Consider the following 25,004-nt stretch of genomic DNA (forward strand, 5'->3'; position numbering starts at 1 on the left):
TTTAATGTTGTCCCAGAAATCTCAGAGCCTGTCCTGTCAGTTCTTTTCATTCTGTCTTCTTTATTCGGCTCCTCAGCAGTTATTCCCACCATTCTGTCTTCCAGCTCACTTACCTGTTCTTCTGCCTCAGTTATTCTGCTATTGATTCCTTCTAGTGTATTCTTCATTTCAGTTATTGTTTTGTTCACCACTGTTTGTTTGTTCTTTAGTTCTTCTAGGTCTTTGTTAAACATTTCTTGTATTTTCTCAATCCTTGCCTCCATTCTATTTCCGAGATTTTGGATCATCTTTACTATCATTACTCTGAATTCTTTTTTAGGTAGGTTTCCTATTTCCTCCTCATTTATTTGGTCTTGCAGGTTTTTACCTTGCTCTTCCGTCTGTAACGTATTTTTTGTCATCTCATTTGTTTTGATGGGTGGGGCTGTGTTCCTGTCTTACTGGCTGTTTGGCCTGAGGCATCCAGTACTGGAGTTTACAGGCACTTGCGTACAGCTGGGTCTTGGTGCTGAGATGAGGACCTTGGGAGACCTCACTCCATTTGATATTCCCTGGGGTCTGAGGTTCTGTTAGTCCAGTGGTTTGGACTCAGTGCTCCCACCACAGGAGCTCAGGCTGGACCCCCAGCCTGGGAACCAACGTCCTGAAAGCCATGCGGTGTGGAAAAAAAAAAAAAAAAAAGAAAAAGGGAGCAGAATAACAAAGAATAAAAAATAAAACTAGAAAAATAAAAAATATATTAGATAAAAATACGAATGAAATGACAAGGCAAAACAGAACCACTACAGAAAAAAAAAGTTCAGAAGAAGCCTTGGGGGTGGGGCCTAGGCTCAGGACCCTCATGGCCAGAAAAGGCCTTGTGGGGTTGGGGTCGTGGCTTAGGCTCAGCCTAGACAGTGGGGGCCCCGGAGAGCGGAGGTAGAGGCCTGGGACCCCAGCAGGCTTGCCAGACCCGAGCAGTCAGGGGAGATGCTAGCTGCGTTCCCCTCTGATCCTCCAATCCCCCAGAGGTCTCTCTCTGTCCCCACTGATCCCTGCACCATGGGTGGGCTCCCCCTCTGGTCATGGAACCCCTCCCCTTCCCCAGCCACCCCTCACGGGTGCCAGTCCCCTGCTCCCTCCACTTTCTCTCCCCCCTCCTTCCCTGCCACGTCCTACCTGGTTGTCCGACGTCCCCCACCAGAGCCTGGGAGTTGCCCTAGTTGTGTCAAGAATTTAGAATATTACATAAACGTAGTTGGTAAAGCAGTTGCCGAGTTTGAGAGGGTTGACTCCAATTCTGAAAGAAGTTCTACTGAGCAGGGTAAAGTGCCATCAAACAGCCTTGCATGCTACAGAGAAATCCTTCATGAAAGACAGACCTTGCTGTCTTATTCAAGAGACTGCCTCAGCCACCCACCTTCAGCAACCACCACCCTGATCAGTCAGCAGCATCAACATCCGGGTAAGACCCCCACTGGCAAAAAGATTATGACTCACTAAAGGCTCAGATGATGGTTAGCATTATTTAGCAATAAAGTATTTTCAAATTAAGGTGTATACATTGTTTTTTTAGACATAACACTATTGCACACTTAATAGCCTACAGTATAGTGTAAGCATAACCTATATGTACCGGGAAACAAAAACAATTTGTGTGACTCACCTTACTGCATATTTGCGATGGTCTGGAACTTTACCTGCAATATTTTTAAAGTATGCCTGTATGCCTTTTATCTTATTAGGTATATATGTACACCTGAATACTCTTACACTATATGTAGGACTGCACTAATGCATGGAAATGTAAATATGTAATACAAACTTAAAAAACAGGGCATGATCTTAGCAGTGATTTATCGAGTAATTCTGAAAACCTTTGACATCTTCATGTAATGCTTTTTTTCCTTTCTTATGCAATAAATGCAGTTAATAAACTGTGATCGTTTTCTTAATCAAGTTATACTAAGAGTCTGCATACCTTTCCCAGGAGAACTGTCAAGAGAACAGTAGTTAATGCCTGTATATTTCCTGGTTAAGAGTGTCTGCTTGATTTTTTCTATTAAAGGCAGAGAGAGAAATTTGCTCCTTGGTCTTTAATGAAGAGAAGAATGATTTTATTTCACCAAGTGGCAAATATTTAACACCAGTAGAATTTTAAAAGATTCAGGTTAAAGAAAATACAAAACCAAAACCCTACAATGGTAGTACCATGAATCTTGGCTATGGGTTGGTGAAAAATCCCTGTACCTGCCACCAACACCAAGACCCTTCTCTCCTGGGGTCTGGGATATGTGGGAAAAACAAACATAAACAAAAAAACCAAACTCCACAATCAGTGAATTGGTAATGGAATGTTATGTCTGAATTTGTTATTGTCTTGGATGGAGAATCAAGGGAAAATAAAAACCCTTTTGCCACGTCTATATCTTGGTGTTCTAAAGCATCATGTTAATAGCAATTAAAATAACTTTAATTAAATGAAAAAGGGAAGAGAACTTCCTGGTGGTCCAGTAGTTAGGACTCCTCGCTTTCACTGCAGAGGGCCCTGGTTCAATCCCTGGTGGTTGGGGAATTAAGATCCCACAAGCTGGGCGAGTGGTGACGATAGGTCAAAGTGGAGATATTCTTAGTTATGACAGGCTCCAAGTCCTATTTTTACATGGATTGTAACTAAAGAATAAATACATGAAAAAATAGACATATTTTAAATGAGATCAAAGGTGTAATTTGGGGGTCTCTTTATTTCTGAAGTCATTCAAATGCATAATTAAAAAATTATAATTATATCCATAAAAATATTTTAAAAATCATTTTTCCAGATTATGAAAGTAACACACACTCAAAAATGCCTTTTGTTTTTCCTTATCTCCAAATGATGTGCTAGGTATAGTTCTAAACTCCTAGGAAGAAGTAATAAAAATTCTTGGACTTTTTTCCTGTATTTTAAGTCTGATAGAAATCACACATTAAAAAAAATCTGTACAAGCTAATGAAAATATTGTTTCTTAGATTTTAACTGGCATTATTAAGTTGATGGTACAACGCTGATTATCACTGTAGATGTTGATTGACAGCTATATGCCTTTGATTAATAGAAATGTCACTACATAATGAGCAATATATGTGACATGTACAGCCATTCAAAACATAGTTTATGGGGAGAAAATACCTAAAGTGTTTCTTGGTAATGAAAAATACTGGAAGTACCCTAAAATATTTTAGTCCTCACTGTCACACCCTCCCTTCACCCTTCTGCCTGTATGGTGATCTAAAGAACTTTTTTTTTTTTTTTAAAGAACTTTTATGTCCCATACGTCTCATGGTTCAAGGGTAACCAAAGTAATCACTCAATTCCATAGGACAGGGACTTCCCTGGTGGTCCAGTGGCTGAGACTCCACGCTCCCAATGCAGGTGGCCCGGGTTCCATCCCTGGTCAGGGAACTAGATCTCACATGCCGCAACTAAAAGATCCTGCAAGCCGCAACTAAAACAAAGAAACCTGTATGCTGCAACGAAAATCCCACATGCTGCAACTAAGATCCGGCACAGCCAAATAAATAAAATAAATACCATAGAAAAGCTCTCTCATGAGAATGAGTAGTTGCTTCAGATTATCTAGGCTCCAGTTTCATCAGAGAAACAAGAATGAATCAATTGTTTTTTTTTTTTTTTAAATACTTATTTGGTTGCACTGGGTCTTAGCTGTGGCAGGCGCACTCAGTTGCGGCAGGCATGTGGGATCCAGTTCCCTGACCAGGGACTGAACCCGGGCCCCCTGCATTGGGAACTCGGTCTTAACCACTGTACCACCAGGGAAGTCCCAAGAATGAATGAATTATAATCAAATGCTACTTTCCTACAAAAGACTTCAGCACTCACAAATTAAGACTGCTGACCAATCTTAATGCTTAGAGATCCCTCCCAGAAGTGGCAAACACTGAATCTAGTTCTCAGAGATGCTTGATAGACTCCAAAATGTAATGAGTTACTTTCAATTAGCCAACTTCCTCAATTTGAAAAATCAGGGGATTAATTATGGTTTTCCATAAGTCCTTTTATGGGGTTGGCCCTTCCTGTCTCATCAATAAAACAATCACCCTGTATTTGTTCACCAGCCAGCACACAAACTTCTGAGAACATTTGAAGAAACTTCCTTTGGGTAACCGCATCAAAGATAGCAAATTCAATAAATTTTGGAAATTCCCTGACAGTCCAGTGGTTAAGACTTGGTGCTTCTTACTGCTGTGGGGCGGGCCTCGTTAGATTCTTGGTGGGGGAACTAAGATCCTGCAAACTGCATGGTGTGGCCTAAATGAATGAATTCTAGTCAATCTGTCCCCATAAGAGCCAACTTTGAGTCTTTTAAAACTAGATAGCTTTCAAAGTAGTTTATCATTTCCTTGAGACATTTATATATAGCCATGATTTTTTTTGTCTTAAGAAAACTCATTTTAGTCAGATTCTCAAAAGGTGATAAGCATTGGAACAGTATGTGAAAACCTGTCTGCAGTAGTGCTTCTCACATATTTATAACACATGCTAGTCTTTGGTAAACCAAACTCTTAAGCATTGTTACTTGAAATTTTTAGATTTTAAGTAACAAATCAGAGACTGTTGAATATCCCTTTCCCAATCACACTGAGATCATGATACACCTCCTCAAATGGGGGTACTCCTCTTGGAATGAGTAGACCAAAGAATAAGGTCAGGAATTAAACTGCCACTTAAAGCAACAATCTTTAGGATGTTCAGCATTACCCTCTAATCCATAGAATACCACTGTATTCTTTCCTACAGTTTATAAAACAGTGGTTAAGTCAAAGTTTCCACTTTTTTCTATTCAACCAAAACTCACTGAAATCCCACATCTATTTCAAGACAAAGAAAAATATAAAACCTCAACCAATCCTAAAGGAACAGCCCACATTTTTATGGCAATACACTTTTGAATGACTTTACATGAAAACAAAGTTGTATTGCTTTTGCTCAGAAAGTTGAGACCACAGTAGATGGCAATTCTATTAAGTTGCAGTTTGAGAGAGATTTTTACAGAATGACATTTTCTGACTTCGCTTAACACTAGGAGCAATTCAAATGGCAGAAATGCGCACGCGCGCGCACACACACACACACACCTGTAACTAAAAACTGCAGTTTATATAAAATTACATTTAAAAGTGCAATTATAATTGCAGTGTCCTTGAATCACCTTTTTCATCAGTGAAACATAGTATCCTGTGGTGGACATCCTATTAGATACTTGCAACCTATAGCAATTAATTTCTCAGGTTTCTTTGTATTGAAATTTATAAGATTAGCAAAGGGTCCAGTTACTGTCACCATTATGAAAAAGATGCATGGAAGAGAATGAAATAAATGCTCTGCTCATCCATGTTAGTATCCCAAAGACAGTTTAACTCTTAATCCCTAATCTTGTAAATGTAGCCATCGGACTACAGAATACTAACGTGTTAATCAACAAAACTGCTAATTAGGTTTCTTTCAGGGTAAGTAGCAACACATAGAACTTGCTCAAAACAACTCAGGAAGCACATTTAAAAATATACAGGTTAATTATGTTTGTCATAGGTACTTCAGTTTTTCTAAAAGACCTCAATAATCTCTAGATGTATTTCTTCGAAGTCATATATATCAAGACTTGACTGAAGAGTTTGGATTTTGTTTAAAAAGCTTTTATTCATTTTTGATCAGGGAAAGGACAATCTCAATGTCAACTTGTCACCTAATCATAAATTTGAACTTACAGGATTCACTGCCCTAAAGACACTGCACCTACTGACTTTGACAACATAACTTAAAATGAAAATCTCCTTTCTGTTCCCTAAGGTTGCATGTTGAACGAATCAGACAATCCCTTGCAACAGCCAACATTGGTACTTGGCCTAGGTGTAAGGTCAAATAGCGAAAACAGGAGCAAAAAGCCAAAAGCATTGTAACTTGATAGCCCAGCAAGTACAAACATCATCAGAACAAAGTTGCAGGCACCAAATAAAACAAGGCAGGTTCATTAGCATAAAAAAATTTACACTTGGTTGAAGGTGAGGTCAACTATTCCACATATGAACATGTATGCCAATCCTAATGGCTAACATGGAACCACAGAAACAAAAACAAAAACCTTAAATTCAATAACTACACTGAATGTAAAATTCAAAACTTGAGTTTACCCAGGACATCCTCCAAAATCTACAGCTAAAACTTTTTTTTAATGCACCAGAAGATCTGTTGTAATGACATGACTTGGTCACACTTAGATTTGCATTTACATAAGATTTAAGGGATACCTTTCCCCACTATTCCTTTTACGTTTGAATATGGATATGCTTAACTATTCGGCTCATGCACTAACTGCGCTAAAAATGATGAAACTTACTACCATGATTTTTTCTAAGAACTCACACCACGTAACAGTTAACACCCAATACAGCTTCCTAAAAATGCCCCAACAGAAAACATTTTGTTCAGTTTGGTGCTTGCTGTGACATAATACCAACAGAATAGTATACAATTAATTTAGTTATTCATCCACTACGTCATATATTTTAATCTAACTTTTGTTCAAATTTTAGTAACTTCATACCTATTTGCCAAAATCCTTGTGTTAAATGTAACTACATCTGACATTCTTAAACTGTGGCTCCTATAACATAGTTCAAGTGTTTTTTCCCCTGGGTATATTTAGACAGTTTAATCAAGAAAACAAAGTTATGGTATTATGATTAGCCAAAGCTCTTTCTAGCAGACCACTGAATACAGCAAGTCGTAACAAATGCCTTTCCAGAGACAAGAGCAAAGCAAAATATTTTCTATTCATAAAAGGAGCTACCAGCATGCTTTGTGCCATTAAAAAGTTACTTTTCAAAATATAACCAGAAGACTTATGGTCTACTAGAACGCTTCCACTCATCACAACACTGTAACTACGCCACAGACACTTTCATGACAAAGTCTCCAGATATACAAAGAGAAAACAACATTACTTAAAGGTATGTGGAAGCCTCAGTTAAACAGGGAAATGAAGCCTTAGAACATAGAATACATCTAACAAAAAGAGAACAGAGTAGACACTGTAGCTGGCTATTTGTAAAGGACCACAGTTTCTCCCTATGGATCAACACTCCCTACAAAATAAACTGTGCCTTAATTATTGCTTATTTAAAATTACACTTTTACAGGGCTATTTAGTACCTGACGCAGAAAAACAATCACATAAGGAAGCATTTATTTGAGGTTTAACATGAAATCATACAAATAAAATTTGTATAAACACAAATCCACGTCGAGTCATAACACAGATAGCAAAAGACAAAGTAAAAACAAAAACTAATTGGCGGCTATATACAGTTGGACACAGTTGTGTCTTGTACACTAGAAAGTCTTTTACAAAATAATCATCTTAGATCAACAGAAGACCAATCTTCAATGTCGTCCTGCAAGATGGGTTACTTTAGCAATCTCTTCCTAAAAACAAAAACAAAATGGCAATTAGATTTGTGCAACTCTGACAAGCTTTCAAAGGTCCACTTTCATGAATTGTTTTAAGTTCTCACTTTATTCTTCAATAATTAAAGATCACATGCAAATTCATTGGCAAAACGCAGTTCGGGTAATTAATAAATTCACCCTGAAGTTCCCAAATGATATTAAAGTAAAATTTACTTAGAAAATCTGGGAATGCAGTCTTCCCATATTCACAGGTTGAACTGTGCTAGGTTCAAGGTCTACTAGAAACATCTCTAGTAAGCCACATACAATGCTATTACAAACATGAATTTCTAATAGGCTTGTATTGCAAGAAAACAAATTTCTGTGTGCATATGATCTTTAATTTATATCCCAGATTTTAAAGTTCTTGTTTTGGTTTGTAGATTTCACTATTAGCTATAAAAAGAAAAAGCAAGCATTAAATCTTAAATGAACACTTAAAATGAGGCTCCACAATTGAAATACAACACTAAACAGAAGACCAAAATGATTAAGCTGTAAAAAGGCATTTATGTACTTTAACTCCTGTAAAAAACCATTTAAGTTAAGTTTAGACACTTAATCTTCAAAAAGATTAAAAAAGAAGCCAAAGTCTGAAGTTTTCCACTTTAATCTTTACGCTGGTACATGAAGTTGGAAGAGACCATACCACAGGACAGCGTTTTCTGGTGTATGCCTTGCGCTCTGCCCGCAACGTGCGACCCCCAGAGATAGACGTGGTCAGGGTGACACACGGCCTGCAATGAAGTTCCCGCTGGCGGGTACAAACAAGGTATAATGTCAGAGTTAGAAGACAACATTCCTGTTTTCCTTAAGTTGTACCCATTTCAGTACTTTACCTGTTAATAGTTCTAAAAAAGTTTAATTATTCCTCTAGACCACCTGGTACACAAAGCAAACAGAAAAACTCTTAAGTTTTTCTGTAATACTAAAGAAAGTGAGATAAAACTTTAAAGTTAAAGATCTATAGACACTTTAGGCAAAACAGGTTCATAAAGCAAGTAAAAAATTAACAATTTAGTAAAAACAGGCTACATGATATTTTGTTTTCACTTATTTTTCATTTGTCTATTGATCTTTAAATTAAATTAGAATTTCCACTGGTGTCTTGAACTCTTATACACACCTGTTTTCTCCAACGTCCCCTTTTAGTATGGCTGGTAATTATTTTGGTGATTGCCACCCCCTCGAGATGCCTTGCCATAAGTGCTCTGTTGGCCTATTTTGAAAAAACAAAAAATTATGCTTAGCTTTTAATGAAATAGTTTCACTGTATATTTAAAAAACTATTAAATATGCAAAATCCTCCATGGCAATTAAAATAACCAGATATTTTAAGTCATTATAAACTAGTCACATATCACATTCTAGAATGTTTGTAATGACTGAAGTCTATCAGTATAAGCTCCTATGACTATTAAATGTCTCAAAAATTTAACTCCAAACACTTCAAGAAATAGAAAACACCCACACACACAGTCTCAGAATGGGATTGTACTTTAAACACTGAATTTTAGTACCATTGGTTTACGAAATTAAGTTAAATATTCTTACCACTGTAGTCTGTATATCCCTGTCCATATCCATAGTTCCCATAGTTATACCCAGTATAATCATAGCCGCCATAGCCACTATAGTTTTGATCACCACCATAGGCACTATTGTAATTTCCATATCCTTGATCATAATAGTTATTAAATCCTTGGTTCCAGTTTTGGCCCTGACCTGAAACAATGCACAATGATTGTTAGGAAACAACTTCTGACCCCCAATCCTAACATAAAATGATGCGTTCCTGTCCCTCACTCTGCAAATCTTAAAAAGGCAGAATGGATACCTATATTGCTAACTGACCAAGAAAGTATTATTACAGTTGGCATAAAAAAGGGGGCAGAAAGTCCAATTGTGCCAGTATCAGGCTTCCGAAATTCAATGAAAAATCAGGACAAAGGAGAAGACAGAGTGTTTATCTTTAAAACAAGGACTCCTGCCCTAGAAAACCTATCAGGCCAAAGTGTTCCATGTAATCTTAATTACGTTTAATGGTGTTATTTTCCCATCAGTAACTACACTGCCAGAGTAGCCACTGTTTGAGGAGGTGAAACCAGTAAATACAAAAGCCCACCCACTAAGCTGAGCAGTTTCCATGTTGTAACAGTTTAAATTTGGCTTCACTTTCCTATGGGCTTATTCATATTCCGCAGTTTATAGCTTACAGCATTGAGTCATTGCCCAGGAATTAAGTCTCACCTCGGCCACGACCCCTAGTACCACCTCGTCCACCAGCTGCAGCACCTCTTCCTCCTTTTTGTTGTTGCTGTTGCTGCCTATATACCTCTTTGGGTTGTGCAACTTTGATTTCACACTAAAAACAAAATTTAAAAAGCAAACAGAATTATTACCCATATTCTAATGTCAAGCCATTGTTTTTCTTCTCAAAACAGATTGAGAAATTTCACTTTAAGAAAAGGATATTGTTCATTTACTATAATCAAAATGGCTTTACCTTCCCAGAACCAATTTGATGATATCTGCTTTCTAACAATTTCTTTACTGGCTCTTCGTCTGTATATGTAATAAAACAAAATCCTCTTCTTTCATTTGTTTTTGTATCCATGGGAAGTTCAATATTTTCAATCTGAAATCAAGATACACACTCAAGGTCACCCACTAATGGTAAAAAGCTACTAAGATGTTTTAGAATGCCACAAGTCCTTTTCAAGCTTCAACATAACATGTCATTCTAACGAAATAACTTCTGTATAAACCACCGCTTTATTATCCACATCAAACTAGAGTGATCTGTTTCATCTATGGAGCATTGAGAAGGGAGAGTAAAACCTTATTTAATACCATTTCTTACTCCACAGATGCCACTAGTTAGTAAATCCAAACCCTAACCACACCAAAGCATCCGTCTTTTTGCTGAATTAGTTTCCATTAGACACTAGTTTCCATTATAACACAGAAAGCACTGATTAAGGTACGGTGACTGGAAGGGACTTGAACAATAATTTAATCCCACCCTCATCCAACATTGAGTTTGCTCTGTAAGAACTGGATCAGGAATAAACATTATATAAACGTTATCAAATGAAAATACACGTAAACGTAAAAGCAGAGCGCACCTCTCCAAAGGCTCCGAAATATTCTTTAATTTGTTCTTCTGAAGTATCTGGGCTCAATCCACCCACAAAAACCTTTTTAGGGGGTTCCTTCCCTTTTAAAGCTTTGGCTCTTTTAGGGTCTATCAATTTGCCATCCAGCTTGTGTTCTTTCATTTCCAAAACCTAGAAGACAGATTTATTTAATCTGACAACATACAAGCAACCCTCTGAACAATTTGCAAGAAACACACAAAAGCACCACAATGCGAAACATGTTCCTACCTTATCAACACTAGCAGCATCTTTGAAAAGCACAAATCCAAATCCTCTTGATCTTCCAGTGACTGGATCTGTTTTAATTGTGCAGTCTACAACTTCCCCAAATCGAGACAAATATTCAGTCAGATCTTTCTTGCTTGTATCCCAGCTCAAGCCTCCAATAAACATTTTACTAGAAATAAAAGTTGTTTTTTAAGGTTAGCAGCAACTACAACGATTACTTAAATACTGAAATTACGTTTACGAAATAAAAGTATAAAATAAGCATGGGGAAATACATCCTGATGTACAAATAATTTAACCCGTTTACAGACACACACGAACAAAAGACCACAAAGATCCCCAAGTTCCTCACTTATTCAAAACGGTGGACACCTTGCTCTCCTCACTGCACAATGCCAAGTTTAAACGAGGCCAACAATACATGGTAAAGATTGTTCCCGACTAGAAAATCCAACTTTCTATACTGATCCCACACAACTTAGGCTCACCGTCTTCCTCAACTATCAAACCAACGTTCCACCTAAAAGAACTCATTATCACACGTACTGGGAATCTGGGTACCAGTCGCCTACAGGTTCCCAAACGAGGAGTTCCCTAAATCCTCCCCCTGAAAACTGCGCGGAACCGTAACACAGACACAATGAAGAGGCGGCTGCAGCTGCAGCATGGGGCATAGCGCGGCCGGCCCCTCCCCCTCGGGCCCCACGCGCGCCTGCGCACTCGGGACACAGACGCCGCCGCCCTCCGCCTCCAACCCCTCTGCCCTTCCCCCACCTCCCGCGGGCCTCTCGAGTCACCGCCCCACCTCCGTTTCCTACTTTCCTCTTCCCTCCAACCTAGTGAGGCCCAGCGGGCACGCGGGGAATCGACTTGGGGAAAGAACCGGGGCAGCACGCGGCCCCCGAGGGACGAAGGGGTGCATGCGGAGCGCTGGGGGAGGGGGGAAGAGGAGAAGCGTGCGGTACCCGTCATCCTGCTGATTCTTGCTCGCGTTGATCTTAGATCCCTCTGCAAATTCCTCTATGTTGCTGTACTCGTTCATGTCTTCCATAGCGGCTGAGCTATCGGCCGGGAGGCGCTGGCGTGCAATCCGTGTCGCGGCAGCAGCGGCGGCAGAACGTTGTATGGAGCTGGATTTAAAATGGCGGCGGAAGAGATCCGGGCGCCGCCTGCGCCCTCCCTTTATAGCCGCCCCACCCGCCAATCGGGAGGGCTGCTGGGCGGTGACGTGGCGCTGGGCCCGGCGCGCCCCCTGCCGGGCGGAGCTGGGAGCGAGCGAAGGGAGGAGTGGGGCGAGCTGCCGCGGCGCCCTCGGCCGCCAATGGGAGAGGCTGCGGGAGGCTAAAGTAGCGGGAGCGGAGGGGAACAATGGCGGCGGCACATGGGAAAGCCGGGGCGGGACCTCCATCGCGGCCCCTCCGCTGAGGAACGAGGTCGCAGGTGAAGGGACGCGGGCTTGGGAAAAGAGCGTCAGAAGAGAAAAACGAAGGGGCGAAAAGTCCTGGGTCAAAAATCCCGAGCAGCGTCACAGCCCCTCTTGCCTTGAGAGCCTTTGTCTCTGGCGTCCGGTCCAGCCCACTCCCAGCAAAGAGCCGTCAACCCCGCCTTTTTCCGCCCTCGGTCCCCCAGTGCGGAGCTGCTGCTATCGATTGGCACCGGGGCCGCGCTGCTCCGGAAAAAGGCGGACTGCGCCCAGCGCCGGTGGCTGAGGCGGCGAGCGCGCCCTGCCGTCCGCCGCGCGCACGCGTGTTTTGTCCTCGAGCTGGCTGGAAGCAGCCGAACAGGAAGCGGGCACGCGTTGGCCCCTCCGGACAGCGGCGCGGCGCGGGGGCCTCTTCCGCTACCGCTACAGGCGCGCGGGCCGAGGGGGCGCGGCGGGCCTCCCTAGCCGATCGGCCGGAACCGGGGCCAACGCAGTCAGGCTGACCGGGATCCAAACGGCCTCTTTCGCGGGCTGACGGGAGGGGCGCGGGCCCGGTCGGATTACTGTAAAAATGCAAAAGCGGAGGCCGTGGGCAGGGAGGGGGCTAGGTGCAGTAGAGGGCAAGGGGCACTCACATCCCCGGCGCGCCACTCGCGGGGCTCCCGTCTGCACGTGCCCCGGGCCTCTCCCGCTCGCTCAACCAGTCTGCGGAGAGCGCGCGCCCGCGCACCGGGCTCCCGCGTTCGCTTCTTTGTTCCCGCCCACGCGAGGCCCATTTTGACTGATCGGGTTAGAGGCCCTCTAGCGGCCAATCGACGTCGGTGCCATTACCTCTCCCCGCCCCATCGGAACCTCGCGAGGACCGCCCCATTTCCCTGCCCACGTGGTCTAGGCCTCCAGGCCCGGGCAGCTTGCGAGTTCAAGGTTCCTGTGCTGCGGGTTTCTCTATTTTCAGGGGCGCCGACGTGTCCTCTCCGCCTCGTGCGTCAGGCCGCGCGCAGTTGTGCGCTCCGGGACTCTTTTCGGGGCTGTCGGAAGCCCAGCAATTTGCTGGGCGCAGCCGGCACGGCCCTCCGCTCTCCCTACCAGTAGGCCGATTCTCGTAGTAGCAGCCGGTGGGGAAATGGTTGTGCTTTCGGTGCCTGCCGAAGTCACTGTGATCCTGTTAGATATCGAAGGTACCACAACCCCGATTGCTTTCGTGAAGGTGAGGGGCGGAAGGGAGCGGGGAAGTTACTTGTGCTTTAAAACAAAAATTTTAAACTATTGCAGACCTTGCACTAGAGACACGAGGCGTGGGAGAAACGGTGTGGCTTTGCAGCTGCTCTGGGACGGGAGGAGGTAGTCTGCGGCGGATTGCGGGGATGCTTTTCCTCACCGTCTTCACCTTCCCGCGTCCCTGCCCTCGGTTATTTGCAGGTGGGAAGGGATGGAGGTGGTGGTGAAGAAGAGACGAGGAGGGCAGGTACGCCGCGGCAAGGTGAAGCGTTGTGGGCGCCGCCCGCCGGGCAGGTGTGCGCCGCGTCGACCCGCTGGTGAGCTTCCGCCTTGTGGCGGGTTGGACCTGGCGAGGCGGCGGCCGCGATCTAGTGGTCCTTGAGGCTTCTAGTCTAGTAAAATGGGAAGGCTGAAGGATGAAGACGATTTTTCAGGTACCCCTGGTGATAGGCGGTAATGGTTGCTCTTGGCCCTTTCCCACTCCTGCTGTTAGTGGCCGAAATGTATGTTACTGGACTAGGCTAGCAAACGTCTAGATTCCGTTCATTTTCTTCGAAAAACCATGGAGGCTTAAAGTTCTTACCAAAAGCCTTCCTCCTAGGATGTCAGTGCTAACCAACACTTGTCTATACCTAGTTCACAAACTTACAACTTTGCATTAGAGCAGGTTCCTTTATCCTCGGGCCTGGTCTTCTCTTATTTGACTTCTAAAGGTTTAAGATAAAAGTATTCACTAGAAGTGCTTGCGTGCAGTAATAACCGAGAAAGGAGGGAAAGTACAAAGTAGGAAAAATAATAACTGCTTTCTTGTAGTTTTCAAAGAAAAAAAGGATTCCTCATCTTTGTGGTTTATAGTTTACAAGTCACTATCTCCATTCTGGCTTTCTCTTGCTTGCCACTGTTATCAGGAGACCAGGGATAATGACAGGACAGTAGTTGTTATATGGCATATGTAGCGTTCTTGGAAAGTTGATTTAGGGAGTAAGATACCTCATGCAAATCAATTTTGTAACAAAACATTATGTGTCTCACCTTTTTTACCCACTATGTCTTCTGTAAGATGACACGAGCCACTTCTTGGAATCTTTGTTTATGAAAGACTTATCCTGAGATCTTTCTGAGAATAAAAATGCCTTGATGATCTAAATAGATTTTTTTTTTGTTTTTGATTTGTTTCTTTGGTTTTGTTTGGCTTGTGGAATCTTAGTTCCCCGACCAGGGATCGAACCCAGGCCCCTGAAGTGGAAGTGTGGAGCCCTAACCACTGGACCGCCAGGGAATTCCCAAATAGATTTTTTTTTTGGATTTGACACCAGACGCCAAAAAATGATTCGGGGTCTTGTTTAAAGGGTAGTTTCTTGTGCCTTGTTCTATAATCTATTATTATTTTTATTAATATTAATCTATTACAATATAATCGTCTGTTAGTTTGTTATACATTAATTTACCAAAACCAGTGTTTCTAAAAGTATGTTCAGAAGAACATTATGTTTGTTTGGCTGTTTTTAGTAATTATGCAGAAAAGGTTTCCATTATTAAATCCACTTTGGGGGAATGTTCTATATGTATTCAACCAGGTTTCTTTATTGTACGCCTTCTCAGAGCCTTTATATCATGTACACACTTGCACACACACACACACACACACACACACACACACACACACACACACACACACACACACACACACACACACACACACACACACACACACACACTGTGAGCCTTAAAGAGACTAGCATGTCACAAATTTACTTGAACCAGAAAAACTTTTAGCAGAGTATCTCTATATTTTTGAACACCTTTTAAAGAGATGCTAAGTTATATGCTTCTTGGACCTCTGAGCATGGAGCTGGGAATTGGGAGATGTTTGTTCTACTTGGGCTTTATTAGTCAAATTAGGTGTGTGAACTTGTAGCCCTCCTTCCTGTGGAATGGTGTAAGGAAACATTGAGTAATGTATACCTGCAGCTTGTATACTTGACTCATCCTCAAAAACTTGGTGAGGTGTGTGTACTCTTTGCATTTTACTGATAGGAAACTAAGGCTCTGAAAAATTGAACAGTATGCCTGGGATTTGAAACCAAATTGTCTGACTCAACAGCTCTTACTCTTTCCATTATTGCACTCGATCTCTGAAATGGGAACCACAGTGCTCGTTCCATTTTCTTTGCCTGGCCTTGTGGGTGTTAAATGACACAGCTGGTATGAGAGCACTTTAATCAGTAAGAAGTACCATAAAAGTATATGGCAGCAAATTTCAATATACACCACCTCTAGGTGGTAGGTATAAGAGTGAGCCCTTGGAACAGAATAACTATAGTTGAGTCTCACTTTATCTGGGGGGTTGCTTCTACAGTCAGCGTACACTGTGAAAGTTGAGTATTTTCAAAAATTGCCCTTGAACTACCCTTAGGAAGTCAGTTCTCTTTGGAAATTGATTCCGTCTTTCAGTAAGTCATATGCAGCCATTTTTCCTTCAGGGTTGAAACGTATCCCTGCTTCTTCCTTTGAGTATCAGAGGAAGTTGGTTTGGGATTAGGTGATGTAGATGAAAAATATATTGTGTCAAACTTTAGCCTCACAATGAACCATTCATGCTGTAAGAGACACTGAGGAACTGAGAGACTGTCCAAGGGAACAGAACACCTTCATTGAGTAGAATGGCAGACAGATTGCCAGCACTGGTTATGTGTTTTTTTCCCCTTTCTCTTTCTCTCTCCCTCTCTCCCTCTCTCTCTCTCTCTCTCTCTCTTTTTGCTGAGCACTTAGAGTTGAATGTGTATATGATGCAACTTAACTATATAAGATGACACTAACAGTGCTGGATATCTTATGGGATACCATAGAATCCTCCCAGTTTGGGTGCTCTGAGGACAGGCTGTTGCTCTATCAGGGCATGCCTTCAGCCTTTGGGCTCCGGGCAACAATAAACAATGTTTTTACTTCCTGCTATTATGTCTTATTTTCTTTGGTCAAATTTCTATAAAGGGAAGGGTTCCTAGCTTGGATCATCTAGTCAATGTCACAACCAGCTAATTAATTTCTCATATGAATCAACTGATGCCTGGGGGGATATCTTTGTGAGGATCCTCACAATGTGTTGGGGACAGAGCAGCAATAGATGGTTCCCGGTGCATGTGAGTCCTCAAAGCCACCAGCCCACTGCAGGACGTGTGTCTCTGGAGTTTTTCTTTTCTTTTCAAGCGCTAACTTTGATTCTCTACAGTGGTGATCTCCCAACATTTTTTGGTCATGTACATCATCAGCAGAATTGGAGCAGGCAGGCACTACCAATAGAATTTATTGTGTACACGTATTACTGTACTGTTATTAAGTTGTAAAGTAAATTGGAATTTAAAGCTGAGATTTAAATAAGTGTAAATGAATGTTATTGTATTCACTTCCCTTCTCCCCTTGAATCATCTTGCATGCACCTCACAGAGCCACTGCTTGATCTTTGTCTGTGTGATGTAATATTCATTTTCTGACTTTGTGCATTGTATTATTCCAGTGTTTTTAGTCTGTAAGCTATGAAATAACACCATTACCAGTCCTTGGGGTTATCCTGTCAAGAACCTTCAACTATTGTTTTTGAGTTGGAGAAAATGGTGTCTTGCTTCTGAAAACGCTCTATAATTTGGTGCCTTTCCTGCTATTACATGTCAAGTTAGTACATGTAACAACAGTTGCAGCAGTTATGTTCTGTGAAGTTACCGTGAACGCCATCTTAGCAAACACTGAATCATTGCCCCTAGAGAAAATGCAGGGTTTGGTTCCTGTGAGCCTCTGGTCACAGCATATTTGTCAGCTGATCAGTACATAACCTTGTTTTATGTGTGCTTCTGTTTGCCTTATCTAATATATATCGTTGATCCATTAACATTGAACTCACTGCCAGTAGCGCTATAGCTTGTGCTTTAGCGAAGCTTATGTAACACATGTGTTTTCTCTCTGTAAGGCAGCTTTCTTGCCTTTAGGAACACTAGACAGCACTTTGCTTGGGGACCATTTTAAACTGCACACTCACCAACAAAAAGCACAAAATGTGAAAAATGTGGTGCTAAGTAGACCTTGAAAAGGGTACTTGTTTAAAATATGAGAGGTGAAATAAGAAGGCAAAGCATCACATACTGGGAACATGTGCATCTGGTTTTACACAATTTTAGCTGTTCTGCTCATGTATGTACCTGTCCTCAAAAAATTGGGAAAGTGCAGTGAGTAATGATTTTGCGGTTATAAATAAGCTTTAGTGAGTAGGAGAATTTGCAAATACAGAATCTTTAAATAATGAGGATTGGCTTTGTAGAGTAGTATTTATAAGGATGGGCTTGGAGACTGCAAGTCTTGATTAGCATTCTGGCTCTTCCCTAAATGATCTATGGCAAATTAGTTAATGTCTCTGAGTCTAGGTACATATTCCCTCAACTGTACTTTGGGGATATCCACCTCATAAGGCTACTGTGAACATTTAATGAATGTTTAGCCCTTGAAAAAACTTTATAAAAATAAATATATTTCCATCACTATTTCATCCACCATCTCAACAAATCTTGTCAGGGAGTAGTGGGCAGGGGTACTAGCAGGGGCGGGGGCATGTTTTTCACTTATGCCTTAGGAAAACTTTTTGTGCCTGGAAGTAAAATCTTTGTAATAATTAAGAACCTCTCATTAACTGAAAGTATGAATCTGATTAGAATATTTGTCCCTAAAATATAGTAAGTGGGTCATGGTGAGTACCCTTGCCAATGGCTCTTTGTATCTGTGCTTCTCAGACTTGAATGTGTTTACAAATCATCTAGAGATCTGTCTAAAATGTAATTTCTGATTCGGAAGATCTGGAATGGAACTTTTTTTTCATTTTTAATGACATTGTTTTCTTTCTAATTTTACAAGCAATATATGTTCATTGCAGACAATTAGAAATACATAAAAGCATAAAGTAAAAATTAACAATCACCCATAATCTCCACCCCCCCAGAGATAACCATTGTTTGCATTTTGATGCATTTCCTCCCAGTGTCTACGTATTTTTTTTTAATGGAAGTATAATTGACCTACAATATTATGTTAGTTCCAGGTGCACAACATAGTGATTAGATATTTCTATACATTACAAAATGATCACCGCGATATGTCTAGTTACCAGCTGTCACCATACAAAGATATTACAATATAATTGACTATATTCCTCATGCTAAACATTTCATCCTCATTTATTTTGTAACTGGAAGTTTGTACCTCTTAATCTCCCTCACCTATTTCACTAATCCCCCAACCCCCTCCCCTCTGGCAACCACCTATTTCTTCTCTGTATCTATGACTCTGTTGTTTTGTTATGTTTGTTCATTTGTTTTTTAGATATGTGAAATCAGATGGGATTTGTCTTTCTCTGCCTGACTTACTTCATTTAGCATAATACCCTCTAGGTCCATCCACTTCACAAATGGCAAGATTTCATTCTTTTTTATTGCTGAATAATGTGGAACAGAACTTGATGCTGAATTTCGTACAGGTTCCCAGGTGATACTATGGTCCATGGACTGAACTCTGTAGTTAGGCTTTTTTTTTTCCTCTTAATAAATCTATTTTATTTATTTATGTATTGGCTGTGTTGGGTCTTCGTTGCTGCACATGGACTTTCTCTAGTTGTGGCGAGCGGGGGCTACTCTTTGTTGCAGTGCACAGGCAGTGCAGTGCACATTGTGGTGGCTTCTCATTGCAGAACATGGGCTCTAGGCACATGGGCTTCAGTAGTTGTGGCACATGGGCTCAGTAGTTGTGGCTCTCGGGCTCTGGAGTGCAGGCTCAGTAGCTGTGGCACACGGGCTTAGTTGCTCCACGGCATGTGGGATCTTCCCAGACCAGGGATCGAACCCGTGTCCACTGCATTGGCAGGCGGATTCTTAACCACTGTGCCACCAGGGAAGTCCCTGTAGTTAGGCTTTATACAAATTCGTAAGTTCTACCTGTGCCGAGGTCTGTTAGTACTCCTCTTTTCCAGTGGCTCAGAGGAGGTGATAGAGCAGACCAAGGGTGTAGGTGACTTAGGGGAGGTCTATCATTAACAGAACCAAAACCTCTCAAAAGTCAAGTAAATTGATAAAGGAGAGCAAGATGATGAAATAAACTGGTAGACAACAAACCATTAAGCAAGTGGCCACTTCCCCAGCTTTTGCAAATTGTCTTCCAGAAATTGAACTGTAAAAACAGCTTTCTTAATAATAGAAATAGAAAGGAGTTATGTGTACTTATAGGGAAGCAGGATAATAGGCCTGAAAATTCCTGACAGATCTCCAAAATTCCTCTGCGGCTCCCTCTCCTCCCTCACTACCACCATCTTATGTCATTTTCTGGATAATTTGTTAGTAGAAACATTTTACTGAATGTCTGTACAACAGGGGCCTGAAGAATAAGGCTCTAAGTGTCCTGGCAGATGGGCAGGTGAGTAGTGCCTTCCTTTAACCTGCTGTATTAGTTCCTGTGGCTGCTGTAACTAATTGCCATAAGTTTAGTGGTTTAAAACAGTACAGATTTTTCATCTTACAGTTCTGGAGGGTCACAACTCTGAAATAGGTCTCAGTGAGCTAAAAGGAAGGTGTTGGCATGGTGTGTGCCTTCTGGAGACCAGGGGAAAACTCTTCCTTGCTTTTCCAGCTTCTAGAGGCTACCCACATTCCCTGATTCTTGGGCCCTTCCTCTGTCTTTAAAGCCCGCAGAGTAGCATCTTCAGATTGGTCCTTCACTCTCTGACTTTGACACTCCTACTTCCCTCTTTCACTTGCAAGGACTTTGATTATATCAGGCCCAAGCAGATAATCCAGGGTAATCTCCCCATCCTGAGATCCTTAATTTAAATCATGTCTTTAAAAACAGCCCCTTTTGCCGAGTAAAGTAACATAGTCATAGGTTTTGGGGATTAGGAACATGTACATTTGAGGGTAGGGGGCAGTTTCCTCTCTGCCACACTTGCCTAGCACCAACATTTCTGACTAATAGATCCCTTTCCAGGTTTGTGGCTACATCAGAGTTCGGCTTTATAGTAGCTCCAATTTTGAGTTGAAATTTATTATTTATGGTACTGGATAGGATCTATAAATTTTTTTAAAAATTGACAGTTGTTTTTTTTTTTAAAGATTGTGTTTCTCTTAAGGATTGTGGTGGTGTGGAGGCTGGTAAAGACAGTGTTTAAGGGACTGGAATTTTACCTTAAAGAACAAGATATTTGGCAAGGTTTGAACAAGACTAAGGGAAAAGAAGAGATCTCAAACTGAACGTTCTGTGTTAGAAAATATGAATTAAGCAGACAAATCCTTGATCCTATAAATAATATTTATTTGAAGTAGCAGATGCTCATTTAATTGAAAATCAAAATGATAAAGATATTGATTCAGTTAACAGCAGAATCATGTTTGTATGCTTTTCTGACATTTGTTTAATGAATTTCTTTGGAATATCTTGATATTTTATGTTAAAGCACTTTTAGAAATAGCTAATACATTCTTGATTGTTTAACAATACTTGTAATTTACTCTTTTATGTTCTTTTATATTCTAATGATATATTTTGGAAGATAATAATCAGGAAATTTGAAATTGACATTTTTTTCTCATGAAAATGGTTATGTTAATTTTATGGTCTTTCTAAGAAGAGAGCTTGTGTTGTCTGATAGTATCTCCCAACTTTAGTTAAATATCCATTTGGTAAGTTTTATCATTCTGCTCTCAGTATGAAACTGCTAGAAGACTACCCACAAGGGACAGCAACCACGAGCTTGCTTGCACCTGTGCTGTTTATTATTGTTGCTAGTAACTAATTGTGTCATTTTCCCTGGCTTCATTCAGTCTAGGAATTTAGGCTTTTTCATCTTCAAGAATGGGGTAGTAGGATCCGTCATGCTTATAAGGTAGTGATGAAGATTGAGATAGAGTGCAAAAACCTTTGAAAAATATAAAGCCCTGTAGAAACACTGATTATAATGCAGGAAATATCAGACTGTTTGGTGGAGACAGAAAGTGCTTATGAAGGGTCAGTGTGGAAAAGGGGGAACTAACATTTACTGAAACCCGCTGTGATTACCTCCGCCTCTGCTCCTTATGGCCCTGGCCAGATATAAATTAAGAACGAGATGCAGAACTTGGCTAACCTCAGAGAACTTGAGGAGGCACTGGAATGGCAGGACTGCCTTGATAAGTAGCTGTTGATGGGTTGATTAACATTCCCCAAACCTTCCCAGTTGCTCAGGATTCCTAAAGGGAGATATACCCATGGTGGTATGTGAGAGGAATTTTGTTGACTCAGCTTGAGACAAGGGGAGGAGCCTTTGGAGAATCACTGTATTGGGTCTGAGTATATCATGAGGTAGATTAGAAAACAGCTCTGGCCTTAATTTCTGGTCTCTTATTTGTCTACCGCCTTCCGTATCATGGCACTTGCATAATCTTTCCAGCCTAATCAATCTTCCCTTCTTTTCCCTCACATTTATTTGAATACCTATCATGTGCCAGGCTCTGCTAGGCAACCAAAATCCTTAAAGATGCTGCTGCCATCCTTAAGGAACCTAGTAAGGAAGACAGGAACATTAACAGGTTGTCTTTGCACCATCAGAATCCTTTGTGGTTTCCTGTTGGCTCAAAGATAGTTTCAACTCCTCAACTTCAGTGAATTGGGTTTTCCGACTTTCTATTCCTCTATTTCTTTACACTTTTTTTTTTATAGCTGAACATGCCCATTTGGGTCATGCCACACTTTCGTGCCACCACCATTCCTCCAGCTTGGGATGTCATACTTTTTCCTCTCCAAGTGCAAGTTGGTTCCATGTACTTATTAATTTAAAACATATTTATTGCGTTAGGTTATGGGAATACACAGGTAAGACCTACTTCTGCTTTCACAGGACTTCTGTTTAAGCAGGAATTTCAAAATCCTCTCTCTCCCTCCTTTGCAGGGCCATGTATTTGCCACTGTAGCAGATGCTGCCTTGTGGTGGTGTCTGTGTGTGCTGTCTTCCAGCAATGCTGAGAGAGCTCCTTAAGGGCAGAAAGCAGAGCCTGGCATAGTACTTGCACATAAGGCATTCAGCAAATGCTTGTTGATGGCGATATGATGCATTCCAGAATGGACCTGGGAGGGGCTGGTATTGCTTCTCCCACTTCTGCTATCCCTGCTATTTCAGATTTCCTCAAGGTGATACTTCTCATTAGAATATTCATTGACCCAAGATTTCTAAAACCTCTTAGTTTTTATGGTTTTAAATTTCCGTTAACGGAAGTCGGTTAACAATGGAAATTTAAAACCATAAAAAAATTTTGATTAACAATTAAATATAAGTATTTAAAGAGCTAAATACGTTATTCTGTGTAAACTTGTATCTGTTAATGTGAGGAGAGAGGGAAGTGTTTTTTCCCCAAAATCTTTCCTCAAAAATTAATTCACACTTGTTATGAATTGCAAACATTACAGAAGATTCAGAAGATGACAGTGTAGAGAATGAATGCCCTTTCTGCTCCTACCACCCAGCAATAGTCATTAAGAGTTTGGTGAACATTCCTCCTGATTTTTTTCCCTATGCATACAGTAAAGTCACTTAGATCCTTGAAAGAAATGTAGTCACATTGACCCCCAAAAAGGTACCAATTCTAATAAATAACTCCTGTTTTGAAAATACATAGATAAGCCTTTATCTTGCTCAGATTAACTTTTAAAGGATATCCTGTGTTTAGCTCTGAAAAGTCCTACCTTGTCTGATGGTTCTTAAAATTTTCCATCCTTACAGCTCACCCCATGTCACCCCTTCACTAAAAAAAAAGTATTCTTTTTACAGTAAAAGCTTATTTTTGTATAAAACTTTAGATTTTCACATTTATTGACTCAATTTTCAAAATTGGTTTTGGTTTAGGGTAGGGGTCATAAGAGGGGTGGAAGCCAAGCCACCCTGACCCTCTTGCACCTGGTTCTCCATCACCTTTCTGCATTGTGTGGAAAGTTGGTAGCTCTGTCCTCAGAGGCCCTACTGGAAACTCATTGGGCCCTTCCCATTTCAGAAGCATGGATTTCTTTTCAAACACAGAATTCTTTAATACAGAAAAGGGTTCTTTGTCTTCTGGGTATGTACGTGAGTGGTTCATTTCTTAACTTGATTTTCTTTTCACTGATTCATTATGTGACCTTCTAACAAGTTCCTTTTCTTAAGTCTAAAAAGTGTGGAGCTGATACCCTTTACTGAGTAGAGAGAGACTAGCACATGTGGTTTGGAAACTAGTGGTAATCCTGGCAGTGGGGCCTGGGTGGGACTTGAGAGAGGAGCTCGTGGTTAGATCGGCGCTTGGCAGCTAACGTGGTGTGCTCCGAGAGGCTGGCTGACTCCTGCCCCGGGCCTTGTGTGGGTCCAGTAAGCTAATTAGATCCCTTCTCCTGGGATGATCGGGTTCTGGGGATCCGACTCTTCAAACTAAAAAAAAAGACCTGTTTGATAAACTATAACCATAGTTTCTTAATTTATACTTAACCTTTATGTGCCTTTGTGAAATGGAGGAAATAAGGGCACTTGTTTCATAGAGCTATTATGAGGATTGAAATGACATAATTCAGGCCATTCATTAATCAATTCATTGAGTAAATTTGGAGTGCCTTGGGAACAGTGGCAGATGGTGAGAAGTGATAAGATTCTGGATGTATTTTGTAGGTAGGGCTGACTCATTTGCTGATGAATTGGTTGGATGTGGCATGTGAGAGAAAAAGGAGTCAAGCACGACTCTGAGGCTTTTGGCCTGAGCATCTCGGCAGGATGGAGCTGCCACTTACTGAGATGGGGGAGATGTGGGAGGAGTAGGGTTAAGGGCTAGAAGCAAGAGTTGAGTTTCAGACATCCAAGTGGAGATCTGGGGTAGGCAGCTGGAAAAAATCAGTCTGGAGTTCAGGGAAGAGGTCCAGGCTAAAGCTATGGATTTGAGGGTCATCAGCAACAAATGGTATTTAAAATCATGGATTAGATGAGATCACTAAGGATTGACTGTAGAATGAGTGCCTGGAATAGTGAGGGCTTAGTCAGTGTTGGCAGTTATTCCCACTATTACTGCGATTACTCATATTATTCCTACTTAGTAGAACTGTTACAGAACTGCCAGGTGAACCGAAATCTCTCATTCTTTTTAGTACAAATCTCTTTGAGAAAAATGGTATTAGAAGTTTCTGTAGAGAATATATTATCAGTATCCAGGGATTTGGGTGATCCTAATGAGTTGTGCTCCCCGAAGTCATTCACCCACAGAGCTGGATAGGTTCAGGCATTAGAATTCAATAGACCAGGGGTTGAGTCTTGGCTTTACTTTGTACCAGCAGTGAAACCTTTTTTTTTTTTTGGACAATAAAATGATTTTCTTTTATCAAGCAATATTCTGTTAAAATAAAACAGCATTCAAGGAATTTAATGTAACCCAGTAACATACTTCATATTAGCATTCACCCTCAATATTAAAACATGTGG

General features: G+C 41.2%; 2 protein-coding genes across 6 annotated transcripts in view; one reads left to right on the top strand and one right to left on the bottom strand.

Annotated features, from left to right (window-relative positions):
* Positions 1 to 2,703: 2,703 nt before the first annotated feature.
* On the bottom strand, positions 2,704 to 13,005 carry HNRNPDL (heterogeneous nuclear ribonucleoprotein D like). 4 transcript variants are annotated; one of them, XR_003005069.1, is made up of 9 exons: positions 11,844 to 13,005; positions 10,879 to 11,047; positions 10,618 to 10,779; positions 9,996 to 10,127; positions 9,740 to 9,854; positions 9,044 to 9,214; positions 8,616 to 8,708; positions 8,139 to 8,243; positions 2,704 to 7,465 (listed from the first exon to the last, which is right to left on the bottom strand). XR_003005069.1 is itself a non-coding variant. In XM_024758873.1 (8 exons), the coding sequence occupies exons 1-7, from the start codon at positions 12,284 to 12,286 to the stop codon at positions 8,638 to 8,640; spliced, it is 1,263 nt and encodes a 420-aa protein (XP_024614641.1). In that variant the 5' UTR covers positions 12,287 to 13,005; the 3' UTR covers positions 2,704 to 7,465; positions 8,616 to 8,637. The 4 variants fall into 4 exon arrangements, 3 of the variants coding, with proteins under 3 accessions (XP_024614641.1, XP_024614642.1, XP_024614640.1); XM_024758873.1 differs by lacking the exon at positions 8,139 to 8,243; XM_024758874.1 differs by having other exon boundaries at positions 2,704 to 8,243.
* A 142-nt stretch (positions 13,006 to 13,147) lies between these two features.
* Positions 13,148 to 25,004, top strand: part of ENOPH1 (enolase-phosphatase 1) — a 34,781-nt gene continuing 22,924 nt past the window's right edge. Inside the window, exon 1 of one of the 2 annotated variants that reach the window (XM_024758875.1) lies at positions 13,148 to 13,508. In XM_024758875.1, the coding sequence (XP_024614643.1) occupies positions 13,425 to 13,508 (84 nt within the window). In that variant the 5' untranslated portion in view covers positions 13,148 to 13,424. The remainder of the gene's footprint in view (positions 13,509 to 25,004) is intronic. The other variant, XM_024758877.1, reaches the window with a different exon arrangement.

This window comes from Neophocaena asiaeorientalis, unplaced genomic scaffold, assembly GCF_003031525.2.
Source record: "Neophocaena asiaeorientalis asiaeorientalis breed wild unplaced genomic scaffold, Neophocaena_asiaeorientalis_V1.1 scaffold784, whole genome shotgun sequence".
NCBI classification, from domain to species: Eukaryota; Metazoa; Chordata; class Mammalia; order Artiodactyla; family Phocoenidae; genus Neophocaena; species Neophocaena asiaeorientalis.

Bases quoted from the DNA above. Each gene is read 5' to 3' on its own strand.
- HNRNPDL (XM_024758873.1), bottom strand. From the start codon at position 12,286: ATGGAGGTCCCGCCCCGGCTTTCCCATGTGCCGCCGCCATTGTTCCCC. The intron at 10,780-10,878 runs GTAGGAACATGT...TCTGTCTTCTAG, and splicing joins ATGCTGCTAGTGTTGATAAG to GTTTTGGAAATGAAAGAACA. The intron at 10,128-10,617 runs GTGCGCTCTGCT...TCTTGATTTCAG, and splicing joins ATTTCGGAGCCTTTGGAGAG to ATTGAAAATATTGAACTTCC.